This window comes from Seriola lalandi, unplaced genomic scaffold (assembly GCF_002814215.2).
Source record: "Seriola lalandi dorsalis isolate HSWRI2012SDOR001 ecotype SW California unplaced genomic scaffold, Sedor1 jcf7180002054588, whole genome shotgun sequence".
Classification (NCBI taxonomy): Eukaryota; Metazoa; Chordata; class Actinopteri; order Carangiformes; family Carangidae; genus Seriola; species Seriola lalandi.
Window position 1 is genome coordinate 1,306,120 of NW_019525141.1, and position 20,846 is coordinate 1,326,965.

The 20,846-nt window shown below is 41.2% G+C and overlaps 1 protein-coding gene across 1 annotated transcript in view; it reads left to right on the forward strand.

Moving 5' to 3' along the window:
* The first annotated feature begins 704 nt into the window (after nucleotides 1–704).
* znrf2b (zinc and ring finger 2b) overlaps nucleotides 705–20,846 on the forward strand; it is a 34,326-nt gene continuing 14,184 nt past the window's right edge. The window contains exon 1 of the mRNA XM_023418993.2: nucleotides 705–1,687. Coding sequence (XP_023274761.1) covers nucleotides 1,264–1,687 — 424 coding nt within the window. The 5' untranslated portion in view covers nucleotides 705–1,263. The remainder of the gene's footprint in view (nucleotides 1,688–20,846) is intronic.

Sequence of the window (20,846 nt, forward strand, 5' to 3'; positions counted from 1 at the left end):
GGGGGGGGGGCACCGAAGATCACTGAACTCACTGTCATGTTGATGAAACCAGTTGAGCTGACTTTAGCTTTGTGTCATGGTGCATTATAGTGCTGGAAATAGACATTACAGGATGGTAAACTTTGGCCAGTGGGGGTTCAGTGGCATTCAGACCATTATTTCTGATGTTTGATGTGAACATTAACTGAAGCCTCTGCAGGAGTTTATGCTGCCACGTGATTGGGTGAATAAGCAGGTGTCCTCATGTTCCTAACAAAATGCTTGGTAAGTGTATGTCTGATCTCATTGAGAAAAAGTGTTGCTGTTGCATAGTTTGTCTGCCATGGAGTTCACCAACAAGTTTAAGCATTAACCAGTTTTCTGGTCTAATCCAGACTGAAACTTCTGAATATTTTACTGTGTTTAGTAGTTAGCATATGTTACAATGCGAACAGTGGCCATGGTAATTACTTGTACTACTTAATAACACATTAGCTTTGTCATTGAAATGTGTGAAAGTATGAGTGTTAGCATGCTCACATTTACATAACCTAGCTTGAAGTACTTTGGTACCAAAGTATAAAGAAGCTCTATAACAAAAAGTAAAAAAAGTTAAAAAAAAAAAAAAAAAAAAACCTGAGCATTATAATGGCTTTGAAAACACTTGAAACTGCCAATATTTCTTTTAAAAACCCGCAATGGCTTTATTTTGAAACTTCTGAGCGGAAATACTTGTGAATTCAGCTAGCTTGATAGGAAGCCTACGCATCGAGTCTCCTTGTGGCAGCTGATGAAACGGATTAATGCAAGACTTTCTACTCCATCACTTCCTCCTTCTAAGCAATGTGTCAGCAGGCAGGGAGGCGTGAGGAGCCCGGCTCTTTGCTCCTTCGTGCTGCCCGGGAGCCATGGCGGAGCGGACACTGAGGAGAGACCAGCGGCCGGAGCTCAGCGGGTCCACAGCGGCGACTCAGACGAGGAACGAACCGCGTTACCTGCAGCACGACCACAACTATTTATGACGGAATACAATGGTGACGGCGAATAAAGTTTTACACACGTATTTAGCTGTTGTCACAGATGTCAGCCTCAACTTTTACCTAACTGGCATTCTGCTTCTCTGGATGGAATCATAGCGGCGCGGAGTTTGTTTTGTTTTCCTGTTCTTCCCCGGACGTCTGTCCTGTAAAGCCATCTGCCTCAGGCGTAAATCTGGTGCGCTGTCACGCAGTGGCTCACAGAGCGCCTCTTTAATATTTCGAAGCCGAATCAGCGGAGGTTAACATGGGGGCAAAGCAGAGCAGCCCAACTGCTAATCCAGCTGCCAATGGTCGGACAAGAGCCTACTCCGGCTCGGACCTGCCCTCCAGCACGTCCAGCAGCAACGGCAGTAATGTTAGCAGGACTAACGCCGGGGGCGTGAGGTACCATGCGTACAGCGCGTCCGGAGCCTCCGGAGCCACGTCCACCACGAGCCAGCACCTCGGTGCCAGGGCCAGGTCTGTCGGGGGCTCCGGGGGCTCTGGTGGGACCAGACCCCAGTCCGGCATCAACATTCCAAACAGCAGCGGAGCCTACAGCTCACCGGAGTCCGGTGGCAGCAGCCCCGAGGAGGCGGCGAGCAGGGAGCGCTCGGGCAGAGGGCACGAAGGTCCCCGGCTGCTGATAGGATCATTACCAGCTCACCTCTCTCCTAATCTGTTCGGAGGTAAGAGAGTGGACACGGCTCACTGAAACTGGAGTGACACCAACACATGGCGCTTTAGGGCGGGGACTAATGTCACATGTTCAAATCAAATAATCAATGACAACGTTTTTATTGATTATGTAAAACATCTGGGCCCAAATGTTATACAACTGATTTCAAACAGCTGTAGGGGCTAATTTGAAAACATATTATTAGGCCATAGTCATGGTCATTAAATGGGAAAAAAAAAACCTTTACAGGAGTAATGCAAATTTCTATCAGACACCAAAACTGAACTGTACTTAACTTGTCAGTCAGTCAGTTTTATTTCCCAAAACCTGTCTTCAGTGCCAGGGAATTAATTAAATTCTGGTCAGGAGATTTTTTTATTCACTGTAGTCAAATTTAAATATATTGCATTTTAAAAAGGTGGAAGCAGTTTGTAAAATATCTAGTTTTATAAAACTGCAAAATGTAAACTCCCCTCAGGATGCTGAAAACAGAATAAAATGCTCAGAGTTCATACTGAAGACATGACCTCAGCATCCTCAATCATAGCTGTGAGGCTGTAGAGCCAGGGATAATTAATGGGGAAAAACTTAGATTAATTGATTACGCCATTGACAGAAGTGTTGATAGTTGATTAATTGTTTAGGCGTTGTGTAGGCAAACATGTTGGACTGTTGGTCACACTGTTGAAGACATAACTAAGAGAACTTGTTTCAGGCACTTTCACCTGTTTATCCACCAAACAGTTCATTAATAAAAAAAATAATTGACAAATTATTCATTTGCCACCTCAGAGCTATTCTATTCTCTACAGTTTTCAGATGGGGACAGTTGGTAATAGCCCACAGGTCGTCTGTGCGGCAGCTTATTATGAACCATAGTTGAGTTTTGTTGCTAGTAATTATAACAGGAACAAAGGGTGAAGTGTGGTGATGTAGTATAAAGAGAGACAAAGTCCACAACAGGAGGAGGTTGTGGTGGATGGTTGGGTCAATGAAACACAGGACTATGATACAGGAGAGTGGTGTTCGAGTCCTGTGTAAAACTAGCTGTTTATGTTGTAACCATGACAACAAAGACCATGTAATGTTGAGTAAGTATTTATTTTAACACAAATCACAATCTTTTCCTAAATTTAACCAAGTAGTTTTAGTGACTAAACCTAACCAAGCCATGACTGTTATAGTAACCATGGTGACAAAGGTAGGTCCGCTGCTGTCAGTACAGTCTTTGTGTTTATTATTGTAACCATAACGATCGAGGTCTGGTACTCCGACATAGGGGCGCTACTTCAGAAGACACACCTATGGGTTGTATCAGAAAAAAACGATGTGTATGGTTGTTGAGTTTGGAGGACGTGTTAATAAAGAATGTTGCTTAAATAAAACACAGCCCAAGTTTAAATTGGGAATATCTGATCAAAAATAAGTGAACAAAAATCTGATCTGCTCAAAAGTGAGTAAACAACTGAGTAAACAAGCCTTAGAGTCTGAAAAAGCAACTTTTCAATATACATCTGTACTCAAAAAGACTGTTTGTTATTGTGATTATTAAGATAAACAGCATAAACGTCCGTTTGTATGAACGTCTTCTTGTTGATTTCATTGATCCACTGTGACAGCTGCACTGACTGTTTGAAGTCATCTGATCACTGAGTGTCACTTAGTTCAGGTCCTGAAATTGATCATGTGACTCAGTCAGTTGTGTGTGATGTCATTACAAGGACCACAATAGCATCAACAGGTCCGTCACAGCTCTCCTCATGCTCAGGTTATCCAGTCATCCTCAGTCAACACTGTAGGGGAGCAGAGGCTCAAGTTTGGCTGTGGAGAGAAGTGAAAGTTTTTTGAGAAGTTTTAAATGCAGAGATTTGATTGACCGGTGGGTTGTTCTGTGTCTGATAGTTCCTCGTTAAACTGACTTAAATGGTGCAAAATGTTTGCTAGTGGACCAAAGACAAAAAGTCTCTAGATTCTTAGAACCATGAAGAAGAACAGAGGCTCCTGTCTTGCATGCAGAGCAGTCCAAAGAGATAAAAACTCCAGCAACACTTATAGAAAACAAAACTTTTTAAGACTGATGCGTTTTGGCTTGTGGCGTCCATCCGGGTCATCATCACAAAACACTGCACAAGTAAAATTGAAAAAAGATAGGTATGAGACAGAAAAAATACAAAACAGCAAGTCATATGTAAACATACATATCTGCCTTGGGGGCTTCTTCAAAGGTGGGTTGGGCCTTTGGTAGTTTTCGAGTATGTTAAGGCCCTCAAAAATCAATTATTCCAGCAGAACAATAATAATGATAATAATGATAATATAATAATAATATATAATCGAATTAAAGCCATTTCCTGTTTCAAAATTCCCCACGCCACCAAAGCCACGATCTTAAATGAAAACTCATATTAGGTGGCTCTTTGACTATTACTAAATATGGGCATGTACGTTTGTTCAGGCTGGGATTCATATCTAACATATAAAGTTTGAGGCAGTTTGGACAATGCATGCTGGAGTTATAGTGAGTTGAATTTTCATGGTGAAACATCAAAATTTGCTACACCGCCACTGGCAGCCCACTGACAAAAACTCTTTCACAATAAAGGATCAGCAAGGGCATTACCTGACCAAGTTTGAGGTGAGTGTGGTTAACCCTCTAGAAGGAGTAAATTAAAGTGTAAAACATGACATTCCTGTTGCCACAAGAGGGCGCCTGTGTCCCCACGCCTGTGATTCAGCCATAGGCGTGAATAGAGGCTTTTTGTGCACATAAAATTTTACACTCACCTGTCTTCACGTTGTATGTAATTTCCCCCTAATCCAGTAGTCGCCAACTGGTGGCCCCCAGGCCAATACTGGCCCGCCAGCAATAAAATCTTGATAATCAGATTTTTTTTTATCTTACAATCTTGAACTGGACAGTCTCACATTAAGCTATAGCTCATGTCGAAATAGCAAATCTACCCCCACCTTAAGATGCTAAGGTCAAGGAATGCTCCAATCAACACGATACTTGAAAGACGCCAACTGTTGCAGCGCATTGTCCTCTTCTCCCACACCCTCCTTATTTATCGGCTCTACAATCTCATTTGCTATGATGCTGCTAGGATCATCATGTGTGTAAACTTCATTTCAATTTTGTTTCCTTCATCTTGAGGGCATCAATGGTTTCTGATGTTCTGTATTGACTCAATTTACAGACATTATATCTTTTTTCATTCTTTGTCTTAAAGAAATTTTGAAAAATTGTAAAAACTGGAAGGAACACTAATCATCTATATCATTTATAAGTAGTCCACCTACTACCAATTTGCTTTCAATTTGATTTATGAATGTGTTATATACCGTTATCTACCAATGTGGTAAACTGTGGTATCAGGTGTTATTCTACTTGGTTTAGTGATTACAGGGAATAGGCTGTTACTGCACATTGTATTTATAAAGTCTCTTGTCCATTTGTGACCATTTGGGTTTAATAGATCGTTAATGAAACCACAACAAACTATTTCAAGCAATTTCACTTTTTCAAGCATACCAGCTAATTTTTCATTCAATGTGTCAAGGCAGGTTCCTGGTGTTCTGTAAACACAGCAGATGATTATATTTTTTAGATTGATCAAGATCGATCTCTATAGTTAAACACAAGTTTTCTATCGTGTATGACATACTTTCAACTACACTACATCTTAAATCTGTGCCTACATACAGGGCAACTCCTCCCTCTTTTTTTGTCAATCCTGTTCATTGCAAACAACTCGTATCCTTCCAGCCGCATGTCATTAACTTTCTCATTATCAAGCTAAGTATCAGATACTGCAATTACATTGAACTAATTGCATTTACACAAGGATTCCTTAATTTCATAGAGGTTCCTGAGGAGACCTCTCCTATTGAAGTGTATTATTAATAAAGCACCTGTCATTTTCACATTACTGCTGAATTGAAAATCAGTGTAGTACTTACAACTTGTATTAATATTGTAATAAAAGTTCTTCTCTGGATCGATATATCATTTTCAAACTCTTGCATTTTATAATCCGTGTGGTCAAATATACTGAAATTCAAAGTCTCATAACTTCTACATATTCTATACAAATGTTTTCCACACAGTGTTTGCCAGCGTCAAGGGTCTCCTCATCAATGTCCCTGAATGGGAACAAATAGTCCTTGTCAAGATCTGTTATTCAGTTGTGAGGTGGCCATACAAATGCTCCTTCACACGGTTCAGACTCATGTCCATAAGTTCCGTAACCCTCATCGTGATATTCCATAACAGCGTCACTGAATTTTGATATTTCTTCCCCATGTTGGAAAAAGTCCACAGCCATAGACAACTCCCACAACAGCACTCCGTAGAGGTGCAAATAGGCTGAATATTTATAGTTCCTCATCTGCATTGATCGAAGTCTTTCAGTTCACTTATCGTAACAACTGTAGCTTCTTCAGGTGTTCCAATTAGCCGTATCATTACCTTACCATTTATTGTCCATTGTTGTGCACTGACAGGAGCAGGTTGGTTGTTAGGGATAATTTATAAATCTCAAAAGATTGTTATAAATGATTAGATTATGGTTATTGATAATAATTAATAAAGCGGTATCAGGGACCTAAAGCCAACCTGTGAGGACCGAAAGTGACAGTCTGTGACACAAGAACTTCATTAGTCTGCTATTAAAATTAGTCACAGATTGCAAACAGTTTAAATTACAGATAAACTTGAGTTAACCATGATTTGACAAAACGGGTTTATAAGATTAGGAATCGGGACAGAACAGAACTTTTTTTCTAATTCTATTGACGTGTAACCTTACCTTGATGAACTTTACAAGATGGTCACTGGCTTGTCTGGCTGAGAGCTTTCCTGGTCTCTTGTGGCCAAGAGGTCACAGTGGCAGAAGGTGGACCAGGATCAAAATGGATGACATGTCTCTGTCCCATCCTGAAAATACAAGTACAAATTTGTATACAATTTTTTACCGAAAGCCAAGTCATTCCATTTTGCTTAATTATCCTTCCCATTAATATAATCCTCTATACTATTAATCATAAGTGGAGTGCAAAAATCAATTGTTCCACTGTTCCAGAAGGGGTGGGAGAGGTGAGCACAGAAACAAAGATCATTTCAAAAAGTCAAAATGAGAAACAACAACTCAGCAGATACATCTACATACTCAGAACATGTTAGGCTAGCCAGGACTGCACGGGTGAATATGAGGTGCTGAAAGAAGCTGAAAAGCAACTTACTACTGGGATCTTGAGGTAAATAAATCTCCAGCACACCAACATCTTGTTTCCTTCAAAGAAACTCAAACACCTCTTCATCAACTTCAGTCTTTGATTCATCATAGCCGTTTAAGTCCAAGATTGGAATGTCAAATTTCTTGGCAACTGTGAAAACAAAGCACAATGTCATCACTGAATCTGTTGTGGAATTGTAGAAAAAAAAAGCAGAACAAGACAGAAACCAACAGGCCATCTTTACTTGATCATCAAACCCCGTTACCATGGTTGACTGTAACCATCCTAAAGACAATAAGCACAGAGAACAGCTGATGTTTTTACAGATGAGCATAATTATATAGCTGCCAAAACATGAACCAATCTTTGATCTGTTTTTCATTTTTCACTCACCACAATCCAATTATTAATTCAATTACGTGATCCGTATGATTCATCAATACAATTCATTTCAATTACGTAAATTGAAAGTTTGTATATTTATATATATTTAATTTTAAAAGGTAAGTCGACTGCAGTCCTCGTTCTTGCTCTACAGCCTCGGTGAGTTTGTTGTTGCAGCACATGAATCACTTCTCCACCTGAACAGAAAAAGAACCGCCGTCACTAGCGGCTAGGGCTGCTAAATTATGGCAAAAATCCTAATCGCGATTATTTTGATCAATATTGAGATCGTGATTGACTCTCATTCTCATTGACTTTGGAAAAAAACAGGGAAAAAATGATTTCAAAACAAAAAAGCGCTGTTTCTATGTAGTTATTCCCGTTATACACAATATAAGTTAAAGATATCTGAGCATGATGTTTCAGATCATGATTGCGATATTACCCAAAAAAGATTGTCATATGATCTTTTGGCCAGATCGCCCACCCCTGATCCAAAGATACCCTGGTGGAAGTTACACATTTCACATTGTCGCATATAAACTGACATAAAGATTGCTTTTCCTTTTTATGTACATAAGTTTAAATTTCTCATCAGCTTATCCCATGACTCACGAAGGGTGTTGTAGACAGAACATTTGGTAATTTCGTCTTTGTGTATCTTTGTGTGTTGTTTCATTTTGGTGAAAACGAGCAGCACACACTCTTTCTCTGAGATTATTCAAAGCAGCTGGCTGATGTCGCCTGTCTGCAGAGCGAGGATGGATTTTCTGCAGAGAACTATTGCCAGACTGGAGCTGGCCAAGAGGCTTCTGAGGAGACTTGACAGTTTTTACTGTTGCATCGTTATTCATGAACAAGGACGCAGTGATGTGTAGCCTGCACTCGCTCTCCTACTGAGAACTACAATAGTGTGTCTTACTGCAGAAACGTCTACAGGTCTGTGTGTAGGAGATCGTGCACCGCAGAGCTGAGTCGGTTTTGGTGTTTTGGCTAAGCTGGTCCAGGTTAGCTGAAATCTACGCTGATGAGACCAGTGGCTACCTAACCTGGTTTGCTAATCTCTGCTGCTGAGTCCCTTCATTTGAATACTGCAGCAGATGTGTGCTGCTGTCTCACTGCATTGATGTAGTAGCTGTGAAATCACAGGTTTCTGAAGAGATGTTTTGAGGATTGGCTTTGAGTTTGATGCTTTTCTTTCCTCCTTTGTAAGGTACTAGCGCATACTCCCATACAACCACCTGGCCAGTCATTGTAGGGCTGGGCAATATGGCTCACAATCAATCAGGAGGTGAGGTGGGTGTTTGCATCATTGTTTCCAAAAGTCTCTGTTCCTGCCGGTCCAGACTACAGTGCAGCCCCAGAGTTTTCAAACAGAGACAGGTCCGACAGTGTTTCCAAAAGTCTCAGTTTTAGTGGCTGGAAAACTGCAGTCATGTGGACGCCAGAAGTAAACGGAGCAAAAGAGATGCATTTTAAAACTAAAATGCAGTGTTGTGGACGTAGCCTGAGGCTTAGTGTTTGCGCTTGTGTCGTCATATCGCCACTGAAAATGAGGTTGTGATTTTATATGGGGACAGGTCATGAACGCAGCATTGGAGAAAGTATTAAATAAATGAACTGACATGATGAAGATTAAGTTTGGAGAGAGGGGTTTTAATGTCGGTGTTGATATTTTTTCGGTTAAATGCCCAGCCCTAAATATGTTGGCTTGACTGCCTAACTGTCTGATTTGAAAGGTTACAATTACTGTCATTGGGAAGGTGAGGCCCAACATCGCTTTAGATTAGGGCTTTCCAATTACTCAAAACATAATCGAAATGGCAGTACGGCCAAGTGCAATATCCAAATCACAGGAGCTGCAATTAAAGGTAAAATGTGTCACAACATTGTTGTGCATTGTTAGTGTTAGGTCCATAAAGTTAAGTACTGCAGGGGTGACATACTTTAAAAATGAGTACCTGTGAGGTTCAACAAATAACTGAGGGTGAGCTGGTCTTCAGTTGCTTTAAAAAACATTAAAAACTTTAAGAACGCAGCTCACCCACAGCTTATAGCCTCACAGGTGGTCTCGTGCCTCGATTACAAATATTACAAATTTTAGGGGGGTAAAAATACTAAACATATATACATATAAAACAACACACATTAATGAGTGGGCAATTAAATAAATAAAACGAGCACTGATGCCTCACGATTTAGCGTCTGCAGCTTCCTCCTGGCTTTGGCCCAGGGAAATTCATTCTCCTGAAAGCTCGGTTCACTGTACTTTGCCTCCAACAATCCTATTGAAACAAATAGATTTTGGTCCTGAAGGTTCACTGTTAGTATATAGTAGTATATGTATATGTGACCGAACTCTTAATTGCTAATATTCAACTTTAAATACTGCAGGAAGGAGCTGCGGTGACCTGACATGAGCTTTCTGTCGTTTTCACGAAAAGAAGCCGTGACTTCTCGATTCAATGGATCTCCAGTCTCTACTTGACAAGAACACAACTGCGTGTAGATAAAGAAATTTACTAACTAGACTACCATCTACAGAGTAAATGCAAGGTGTAACAATCGTTAAGAAACTTCTGATCGGATGGTTAATTGGAGAGGGTCAGGCATCCACGGTCATGGTGGTGAGGGGGCGGAGGAGGGTCACAAAATGTTCACAGTGCTGAAATGACAGCTGAATGACAGCAGAGGGAGAGACACTTTTAAAGTTTGACAGCTTACACGTGATTGGCTAAAGGCCAGCATGTCGAGTTGTGATTGGATGAAGACGAGAATGAGCTGGCGGAGCTTATAGATAGCGGGAAACGGTGCTTGTGATTTAGAAGGTGTGCACAAAGACATAGGCTTCCTGACTTAACTTTCGCTAAGCTTCATATTAACAACATGTCCATGTCCTGAAATGTTACTGTAATTGTTCGCGAGCTGTTTTTACAACCTGCAGATGTCTAAAGAAGCAACATAGACCAAGGCTGCGCAGAGTAGGCCGAGGCGGGATCCCCCTTGATGAGCGGGTGACGTCAAAAAGACCTACTAAACAGAAATAACAGCACCGCAAACAAAACAACAAAATCTAACACAAAGACTGTCGCCCATAACAACTGTGGTATCTGACATCTTTTGTAGCGGCGCTCCACACACAACGTTCACAAAGGCTAACGTTAACTTGTTTGTTCACATAGCGACGGCTCATAACATGAGCTGGGTTAGCAGGCTACGGTCAGAACGTAAGACTGACCTTTCAAATTAATGTTTTCACACCACGTGTCTATGGAATGTTGTATGGAAGCTTGTGGAGTTTCATTGGTGTTGGTACCAGCTACCAAATTTCTGGTATGCTGACATCCCTAGTAGAGTACAGTGCATCTCTGACAAACCAGAATAATTAGTTTTGTTGCGTAAAAATGAAGCCACAAAAAAATTGGGTGCACAATGAGTGTTTATTATCTCTCTTAACAGTACTTTTTTCACCCGGGGCAACAGAACAAGCTGTGAACACAAAGTCACCCACTCACCCCACCCCCATGCTGTTCCTCTGAAGTCTTGCCCATCTGCTGAGTGTCTGATGGCAGATGATTAACAGAACAAACCACCTGGTGGAACCTTTACTGTCACTGTTACTGACCGCAAATGTGGAAGTGAAAACAGTGGAAATCCCCATGAAGCCCATACAATCTTTCACATGATGCAATGAGTCTTAAAGTGCAGGAAAACTAAAACAGTCCTGGGTCACATTGATGTCGTCCATGTGTTTCTTTCAGTACAAGAGGGGGGCGCCGATTTTTGAGCGTTCATGCTCATTCCTGGTAACCATGGTTACCCCCACTTCTAACCTTGTCGTCACATTAGATCCCCTGAGCCCCAGGACCCTGAGCTTCTTTTGCCGTGTTACATATTTATAGTGGTTCATTAACAAGTAACACCAAATACAAACTATAATAATGTGCAGGTCTTTGCTGAATTGATTCTTTGCCGCCATGTTGTCTGAGCTTTAGCTAGAAGCTGATGTTCCCACTTTGCTGCTCGTATTTACCATCTGAACTATTGGGGTATAAGTACAGGAATCAACTGATCTTTTCTTCTTAGCTTAGTGCAGATATGTAAGTTTTGTTGATTTCAAGTTAATTCAATAGTGTCCTGGGGTCTCATGTACAAAGCCTTGCATAGAATTCATACTGAGACGTGGCGTACGCATGTAACCGGAAAGAGGCGTATGCACCAAAAAATTCAGATGCATGAAACACTGCACGATTCCACGCACATCTTCTGTGCACATCCGAATTAACATGAATTGAGCGCACATGCACGAATAGCACACTCTACCCTCTACGAGGAGGAGGAGAAGAAAAAGAGTCCAGAAAAAAAGGATTTATTTTGCACTTTATCCTCTGGGTGAAAACAGAGTAGGAGGGTGAGTGTGGGGTCATGACATGTCCCGCACCAGAATTATTTTTCTTGAACTTTATGCATGTTCTCTTGATTGAAATAAGTAAAAATGTCTATAGTAGTGTTGTGTTAATTTCACACACTATTTATGTCCACCATGCATTGTTTTAAATAGACAGATGAATGAAGTAATGCGAGAGTAATGTGACACTATCCAAATCTTTTCCAATATTACGCATTAGTTTAGCTCAAGGACGCCTGGCACAGTCCTAACTGCTCTGCCTGCCCCTTTGGCCGCAGTGTGGTCAGCACTGGTAAGGGAACAGGCGATGCCGGACCCAACTCAGCACGGTTCCCAGAGGACTGATCAAGGAAATCTTAAACGGTTGATAAGTCGGTCATCATCACGGGCCCAAAAAATCTGCGTGGCCTCTAAATATCATATACTGTATTTTGCCATTCGGTATTTCTTCTAAGTACAAAGCTGCCATTGTTATTTGGGCACATATTGCAGCCTTTTGTTCATGCTTTTATGTCCACTTATTTAGTTGCATACATGTGGACGTGTTATTGTTTCTAATAAGGCTTTGATGAGTAGTTGTTTGATGAGGTGCAACAGACTTTTAAATCATTTCCTAGTGTTACTAGTTTTGCTGCATCGCTAACTGACTACAACCATTAGAAACAGTGTCAGCAGACCTGAAGCTGGTGTAGAGGAACACAAATTCTCATGTTCATTTCAATCTTGATACAGCCGACCGTGAACGTGGAAGATGGCCGGTGCAAAAACAAGAGGCACCTGGTCCTGGAAACCGACTGCGTCTTCAGTACATGTTAAATGAAGTCATGGTCATTTCTTTCTCCTAAGGTTAGTGATGGAGTGTAGCCTCACGTGATGTTTTTGTACCGACTCTGGTACAGAATGGCTTCAGCAGCTGCAGCTAGAGGTTCTTTATCTTCACATCAAATGAAGAAGTGACTCTTAAAACTGTGAAAAGTGAATCTGTCCGTGCGACCAAACAGTCAAGGCAACTTAATATCTTAGGTTGATTTGTGTTGGTGATTCTTTCACTCATCATATGTCTGTATTATATAAAAACATCATATGGACGTTAACATGGTTAAACACTGGATTTCATGGGAGGGGATTTTTAACTGATGGTGCATAGAATTGAAAAAAATGACATTATAAAGTACACAAAATAATATTTCATTGGAACTAACTACATTTACATCACATGTACATTTATTCATTTATCGCTTTGATCCAAAGCGAGTCACAGGTGAGGAACATTACTGAAGCTTCAGTGCAGCAGGAGACCTTGGTGTAAGAACTAAGTACTACATCAATTCAGTAAGTGAAGGAGGTCAGTGAAAGGGTGTGAGAGGTGTTAGGAGAGGAAATGACTTGAAGATATAGAGAGACGCTCCTGCTCTGAAAGACTTCGGAACCGCAGACCAGAACAGTCTGGAGATTAGGTGTGTTTCCATTAATCTGCTTCATGTGCAGTTTGAAGTTGCAAACTTAAAAATGAGAAATGGACACATGTACATTTTGATAAAACTCTCAAATATTAAAAAAAAAAAAGATCTGTTCACATGAGGTGTTTTTTCAGACAATTCACCAAAGCAAAATTTATCAAACTTGAAATAGAATCAAATTTTTCACATTCAAGCCTGTTCCAACTGAGAGGCAGACCGCCGGGAATCTGTCGTCACGTTTAATTGGAATGATACAGTGAGAGGAGAAATCCCAGCTTTATTCACATAACATCACTCAATGGAAACACAGAACACTCACAATCTGTTTTGTCGACTTTTCTAAGAAAATTGCTTCTACATTGTGCAAAACAGCGATGGAAACGCGGCTAATGCTAATGTGCAGGGATGTTGATGTCAGACCGCATTCCTTGGAGGAGCACAGTGGCTGAGAAGCAGCATAAGGCTGAATGATTGAGTTCACAATAGAAGGAGCAGACCCAGAAGTCTCTCTGAAGGCAGCATAATTGGGTAGCCAGTGGAGGTAGTTGTATGTAACTAAAAATATTAATGGACATAAACTTGGACAATAGACAATAAACTTGGATTCATCTGTAGCAAAGAGCCTGAATTCTGTCCTCCTTCCCTAAACTGTCAGAAGAGAACTGCAGACAGAGAAAGAGAGGAGGTGATTGGATCGGTCATGATTGATGTCTTTCTCTTAGCCAGTTTTCAACCTGAGAATCTTCCTGCCTTTGTAGAAGAAAAAATGATTCTGACTGCTTGTGTTCGTACTTAAGCTTAGGTCTTTGCGTCAGTGTGTGATACCCTGAGCTCAGGGGGTTGGTGTGCAGCCAGGCCAGTCAGTGATCGGTGAACTGATCGATAAAATGATGATTCATAATCTCATTCCATAGCACGGAGTCCAGGATGTGCTGATTCAGGGGTTTCAGGGGAGCTGAGTTAACTACAGCAGATAATGAACACTTTACCATGGGCTGCTCTCCAAGCAGCAGATCTGCAGTGATAAGGCCCATAGTGGAAACTGTGAAGGGTTCTGTTGAACAGATTGTAAGGTTTTAAAGCGGTTTCCTGGCTCTCCGCTCATTCGGGAGAACTTGAGGCGTCACATTGGTCTTTGCCAGCGCAGAGAAAAGAAATGAGCTTTGAGCTTTAGATAGATTTATTGTGATCTCCTCTTGGCTTTTATTCCACATACATCCACATTTTTTATGTGCAATATTTACATTTAGGCAGATTGATGCAAATATAGACAATAACACATACTAGCACAATAAATGAGCACATGCATGATCTCAGTGTTACATTTTGTGCATCTCTTACCAAATGTGCATCATATTGTGTAAGCCAGGTTAGACAAATGCTTTAACACCCTCACAAGAAATACGTCTTTCATTCACATGAACTTCTTCATTCTTTTGTGTTTCTAATATTTTGGACCTCATTTTTCTTTGACAGAATACTTGAAGCACTGTGTGTTTCTGTCTGTATGTTGATTATACTAAAAAAAGGTATTGAATACGTACATGATTAGCAAAATAAAAATACGTAAGCCTATGTTTCATTTATAGTGGGCTGCAGCCTGCATGAAGATATTTAGTAAGCCTCGGTCCTGTTTGTATTTCCCAAATCCAGCTGGTAATTAAGTGTCAATATACAGTGTACTTTATATTTTCACGCTGTCTTGTTTGGGGAGGGCAGAGTCCTTTCCCCCACTACTTACTCCAGCTCCTCCTTTCTCTTTTTGGGGATTCCCATTCACTCTCAGGGCAGCTGAGTGATGTCCTCCCTCCACAGTATCCTGGGTCAGTTAGTGTCAGATGAATAAGTTGGTGTTTGGAATCCAAACTATGGCAGATGGAGTTCAGTAGATCACTGCGGCATCAAACATGACACAAATACTTCACCTGTAAAAGCTGAATTTACACATTATCATACGGCGGCTCTGAGAGCTCATCGCACTGCAACTTAAGAAGACGCATAAAAAAAGGACAAAACACAAACAACTTCAGAAAACATCTTCATGCCACCTTCAAAGTGGTTAACAGATCAAACAACATAATAAACATTTCCTAAAGCCAATAGTCTATAAATGTTAATGATTACACAGCAGTTCTTTGACCTTGTCTTAAAGTCTACATGTTACATTTCAAACATTCTATAAGATAGAAGTTTGGAAATTAACCTTTTACATAGAAACATCTCATAAGTTACAGAACAGTTAGATATTTAATCATATAGACATATAGACATATAGACACAGACATATCTGATCTGTCTATGAAGAGTGTTCTGCTGGTCACTACCTATGATTGGAATGTGGGTTGTAGTTTATGACATTTATCTATAGAAAGACAAAGGAAGGGAGGTTGGTGTGTGTGTGCATGTGTGTATGTGTGTGTGTATTCATGCATGGCCTGGGTTCATACCTTAGTGATGATCAGTCCTTTTGTTGTTACTTGTCCTACATAAGAAACAATCAAATATCGTTAGACAGAGTCTTATTGTTACAAACTAGAGATTTTTCCTATGTTCTCCAGTTTGCCTGGTGTCCATTGGTTGATCCTCTGGAGCTGACCCTTTGAGCATGATCTGGTTGTGCATCCCTCTGGCATGTGCTAAAAGCATGGTCTGTTTGTGAGAAAAGGGTCATTTGTCTCTGTTTCCTATCAATTTGATAGTTTGATGGTGGGAATATTGTCAATAACTCTGCATGTCCATACAATAAACTTCTTTAGTGGCTTGTGACTGATGCCAGGCCAGGTATGTCTAGTACAGAAAATACAAGTCTCAGCCTGGTGATGATTGGCTCTTTGGTCTGTGGTGCACCAAACCCTGTCACTTCCTCATCCAATGCCTTCAAAAACACATCAGCAAACAATTACCCAATGCATTTTTAAAAATTAGATGAACAAGTAACTTTGGATGACGAACTGTCGTCCTTGGCAAACATTACAGCAGTTGCCTGCTCTTGTTGATTCCTTCTTTACAACATGAGGAAGATTTGCCCCACCTTCACCAGGGAGGTGGCCATCATGCTCCTCCAGGCGCTGTCATCTCCCACCTGGACTTCAGCATATTCCTCCTTGCTGGAGCCCCTGTATCTGCCATCGGACCTCTGCAGCTAATACTGTTACCCGGCTGGTATTCAGCCTTCACAGGTTTTCCTCCTCTCACTACACTGACTCCCTGTCACTGCTTCATCCAGTTCAAAAACCTGGTGCTGGCCTACAGGGCAGTGAAACAAACTGCTCTTTTCTAACTCCGAGCCATGGTCAAACCCTAAACCCCAGACCAAAAGTTCCTCTCCTCTGCCTTGCTTTTGGACATTTAACTGTGCCATGTGGATGTTTACCTCTCCCATCTCTCAGAGGACCCTGTTGTCACTCACCTCCGTCTAGACTCTTCTCTTTTCTGGCTTCACAATAGTGGTGTGAACTCCCTGCTAAAGTCAAGACAGTAAAGTGCCCATGTTCCACTGCAGGCTAAGAACCCTCCCTTTCAGACTGCCTGTCAACAAACCTCACTAGCACCTACTTGTGTCTCAAGACTTCAAAATACAATTATAGATATCTATGCAGTTTTACTTCAGAACTGCATTTGCTTGTATTCATGTATTTGAAAGGAATACACTCCCTGTTTTGGATGAAATCCAGCTCTTGCTCGAATGCTGTTATTGTAATTCACTTTGCATAAAAGTATCTGGATGTAATGTAATCAATTGTTGTGGACAGTGCACAAGTTGCCACAGAGCAGATGATGCATGGTTGTAGTACAGGGTCGAGGCTAAGTCCTTAACCTGGAGGGCCATGTCTGTCATCATAGACCAATCCAACCTCCCATCAGCCCAGCTGTCAGGTCCACAAGCTTCTCCACCGCAACAGGGTAGCTGCAGAGAGCAATGTTCAATGTGCAATGATATTACAATTCTCTTAAGTTCAATTAAATTTAAGAAATGAACCTTGTTTACAGTTACTAAACTCATTCAAGATGGTGGAGACCAAGTGCTCTTTTGTTCTACAAACAAAAGAACTCATTTCCCCACAATTCCTCACTTTCACACCTGGAGACAACCCTCCCCCAGGGAGCTTACTGACCAGTGAGTGTTGGTCACTGTGTGACATGTCACCCCCAGACAACAAAACCATCCCCCTTCTTTGTTCTCTCTCCTCTTCTCCCTCTCTTCTTCTCCCTCTTCTCTCTAACCCTCTCAAGGAGCAACAAGCCCATGTCAGCACTGCTACCTGAGACAATAGCACTCTTGCAATTCTGCTTACAGCAGCTAACTCTGTAAGAAGAACAAAGTAGAAACCAGCGACCTCCTTCAGCAACACTGAGACCACACAGCCAGACAGGACTTCAATCCACCAGAGCGCCACCCAACCCGCTGGACTTTACAACAATACTGAAAAGCACCTCTCTCTTTTGTTCCAAGGACTGGGTAGTGTTGACTGACTGGGCCTAACCTCACCTAGCATAGCACAGCTAAGCAGCAGAATTCTTAACCTTTGTTAATGCACATGTACATGTTGGTTATTGTATCCACTTCTTGATGGTTCTAATGCTTGCTTGACTTTGGTACTTGGTATTAGAACCTGCATGCAACCAACCTTCTCCTTTTAACTTGCCACCTTTAGACTACATGAACTAGACAAACAGACTTACTGTCTCCCTCCCCCACACACCATGTGGTTTCACTGGCCATTTTGAGTAGTTTCTTTGTTTGCCGCCATCTTGTTTGTAGTCTTCCTTGTTCAGACCGTATATACTTAAGATTAGACATTGTGTGTTTTTACTTTTTGTTACACTGTAAATAAATGTCTTTAAGTATAACTACTGGTGTGTTTAATGTCACACAGGTGTGAATATTGATCAACCTCTACTCAGTAGAACTTTGATCCTTCAAACTTTACTTAAAGTTGATATGGTAATTTTGGTTATAGTTATTAGTATTTATTAGTTATTATGAATTATTAATCAGAGTTAATTTTTTGTACCAACATTGGCTATCCTTTCCTGTTGCAGGCTGGTGCCCCTGAGGACTTAAAGTTAATATTTAATATTAATATTTTCTTAATTTATTAGACAACTGATGCCTCAACATAATGGTGCCCGCATATGAAGTTGAGTACCAAGGCCTAACAACAGCCACTTGAAAACATATCTGTAATGTTAGTTGTTGGGCTTTGAAAGAATTTCATAAGCCAGTGATCCAGACAACATCCTCAAACAACAGAAGTCATGAAACCAAAAATAGTCAGAAAGGCTGCACTTTTCTCTCCGAGCAAGTTTTATTCCCATGTTTGTTTTTTGTTTTGTTTCGTTTGAATGGTGAGAAAACTGTAGTACAATTTATTTTCCACCTTTCTTCTGTGTTGTTTGGGAATGTGTACCTTGAGGCAGCAGATGTTTCTCAGTTGTCTCAATTCACTATCTGTTTACTTTAATTCTGTAGATATGAATCCTCCCACTGCAGCAGTTTGCTGTCAGGCAGTACAAACAACAGGAAAGTGAAAGATACATTGCTCCAGGGTTATTAATAACACTTCTGTAATTTATGTTTACATAGTCCAGTTTGTGTGAGTGATTATAGAAGAAATACACTTTGAGAGGCCAGACGTTTTTATGCTGCCAAGAGCAGGTAAGACATCAGACATTCATGAGGACACACACAGCAATTTAATTTCCTGCAGAGAGCATCCCGTACAGTTGACTGGATGAGTCATCACAGCTCCACAGACACAGCTCAGCTTTGGCTTTTTTTGCAGAATGACTTGTGGAGTCGTGCAGAGCTAGAATTCACCCTCGTGTCTCTTTCACATAAATACACCTTAGACTACATGTTCCTGACCGTCAGCAGATGGCCAGGAGATCTGTGTGTGTGTGTGTGCATGTGTGTGTGGTGTGATTCTCTAAAATAGGTCAGACAAGCAGCCTGCTTCTGGCTGCGCTAATCTATTTATTCCATCAGTGTCACAGCATGTGGACATATCTCACCATTTTAGAAAGCTCCACACACATTTACACTCCTCTGTCTGATGTCACCTGCCATGATATGTGACATTCTGCCCCCTGCTGCAGGACTGTTATGCTCACAGATGATGGATGAGGGTTGCTTATCTGTGACAAAGGGCAGTGTGATGTCAGTGGAAGCTGCAGGATTGGCTCCTGAGACTAAGACTGTGACAACATAATTGTAACAGGAATGGGAACATTTTTATTATTATCTATGAAATAAATAAATAAATATGCTTATATACACTGTCGCTAAGTGATACAATGCAGTAGTGATTCGTTCTATAGCCAGGCAGCAGCATGTCACTCCTGTTCACTGCACAGTTTCCCTCTGGTATTCCATATTTAGCACTTCTTCAATACAACAAGAAAAGGGGGATTTTTATTGTTTGAGTTACGCGATCTGTTCAGTCATAATAGTTAATGTGGCTCTCAATCATTCTATTTACTTTCTAATTTGTCAAGTCAAGTCAATTTCTATTTGTACAGCGCCAACAGAAGTTATCTCAAAGCACTTTCCAAATAAAGCAGGTCTAGACCTTCTCTTTATAATATTATTTACAGAGACCCAACAATTCCCAACAAGAGCAGGCGCTATGGCAACAGTGGCAAGGAAAAACTTCCTTTTAAGAGGCAGAAACCTCGAGCAGAACCGGACTCAGGGTGGGCGGCCATCTGCCTGGACTGGTTGGGTTGGGAGAGATACAGTGAGAGAGAGAGAGAGAGAGAGAGAGAAAGAGAGGAAAGAAAGAGAGAGAGCAAGAGAGAGTGCAGAGGAAAAGAACGAGAACATGCAATGATAGCAATATTAATAATAGTGATAGTAGCGCTGGCAACAGCGATAGTAATGTAATGGCAACTGTATTGCTCCTACTGATAAAAGTAATAATGAAAGCTAATAACAGTAATGATTATCATTATTTATTCTAGTAAATGTTTGCAGGTTCAGCAGCAGGTGTTAAACAGGATCATGGGGCAGTAGGTGGTTTGCAGTTGCAGATCCAGACTCTACAGCTCTGGAGGCGGGAGGACCTGTGGAGAGTAACAGGAAGGAGATAGAGAAGGAGAAGGGAGAGAGAGAGGCACACAGCCTGGGCTCTCGTGTTTATGGGAAAAAAATGTTCGAGTGATGCAGGGATTTTCAGAAAGTTTACAGTCGTCTCGTCTGCAGGACAGCCTGGACTATACTGTACTGAGTTTACTGATTTATTGAGACTGAGGCCCACCCGCCGGTGGTAGGATGGCAACAGGTACAAAGCCTGAGTTTGTAAAAGAATAAGAGGCTAACTGAAGGTTAAGGCATCAAAATATGTTTTCAGTTTAGATTTGAAAGTCTGAACGGAGTCAGACTGTCTGATATCAGTAGGGAGGTTGCTCCAGAGCAGAGGGGCCCGATAGGAAAAGGCTCTGCAGCCAGCAGACAGACAGGAACCCTAAACTCTGGGAACGGAGAGTATGAGATGGAGTATAAGGTTAAAGCAGCTTAGACAGGTATGAAGGAGCAAGTCCATTTAGAACCTTATATGCCATCGAAAGTCTGATTTGAAAAATAAGCCACGGAGGCGGGACATTAGACTCAGTATAATGCAGTCCAGTTCAACATCACCAACTGACAAACTGTGACCTCAGTAATAAAGATACAGGAGAAG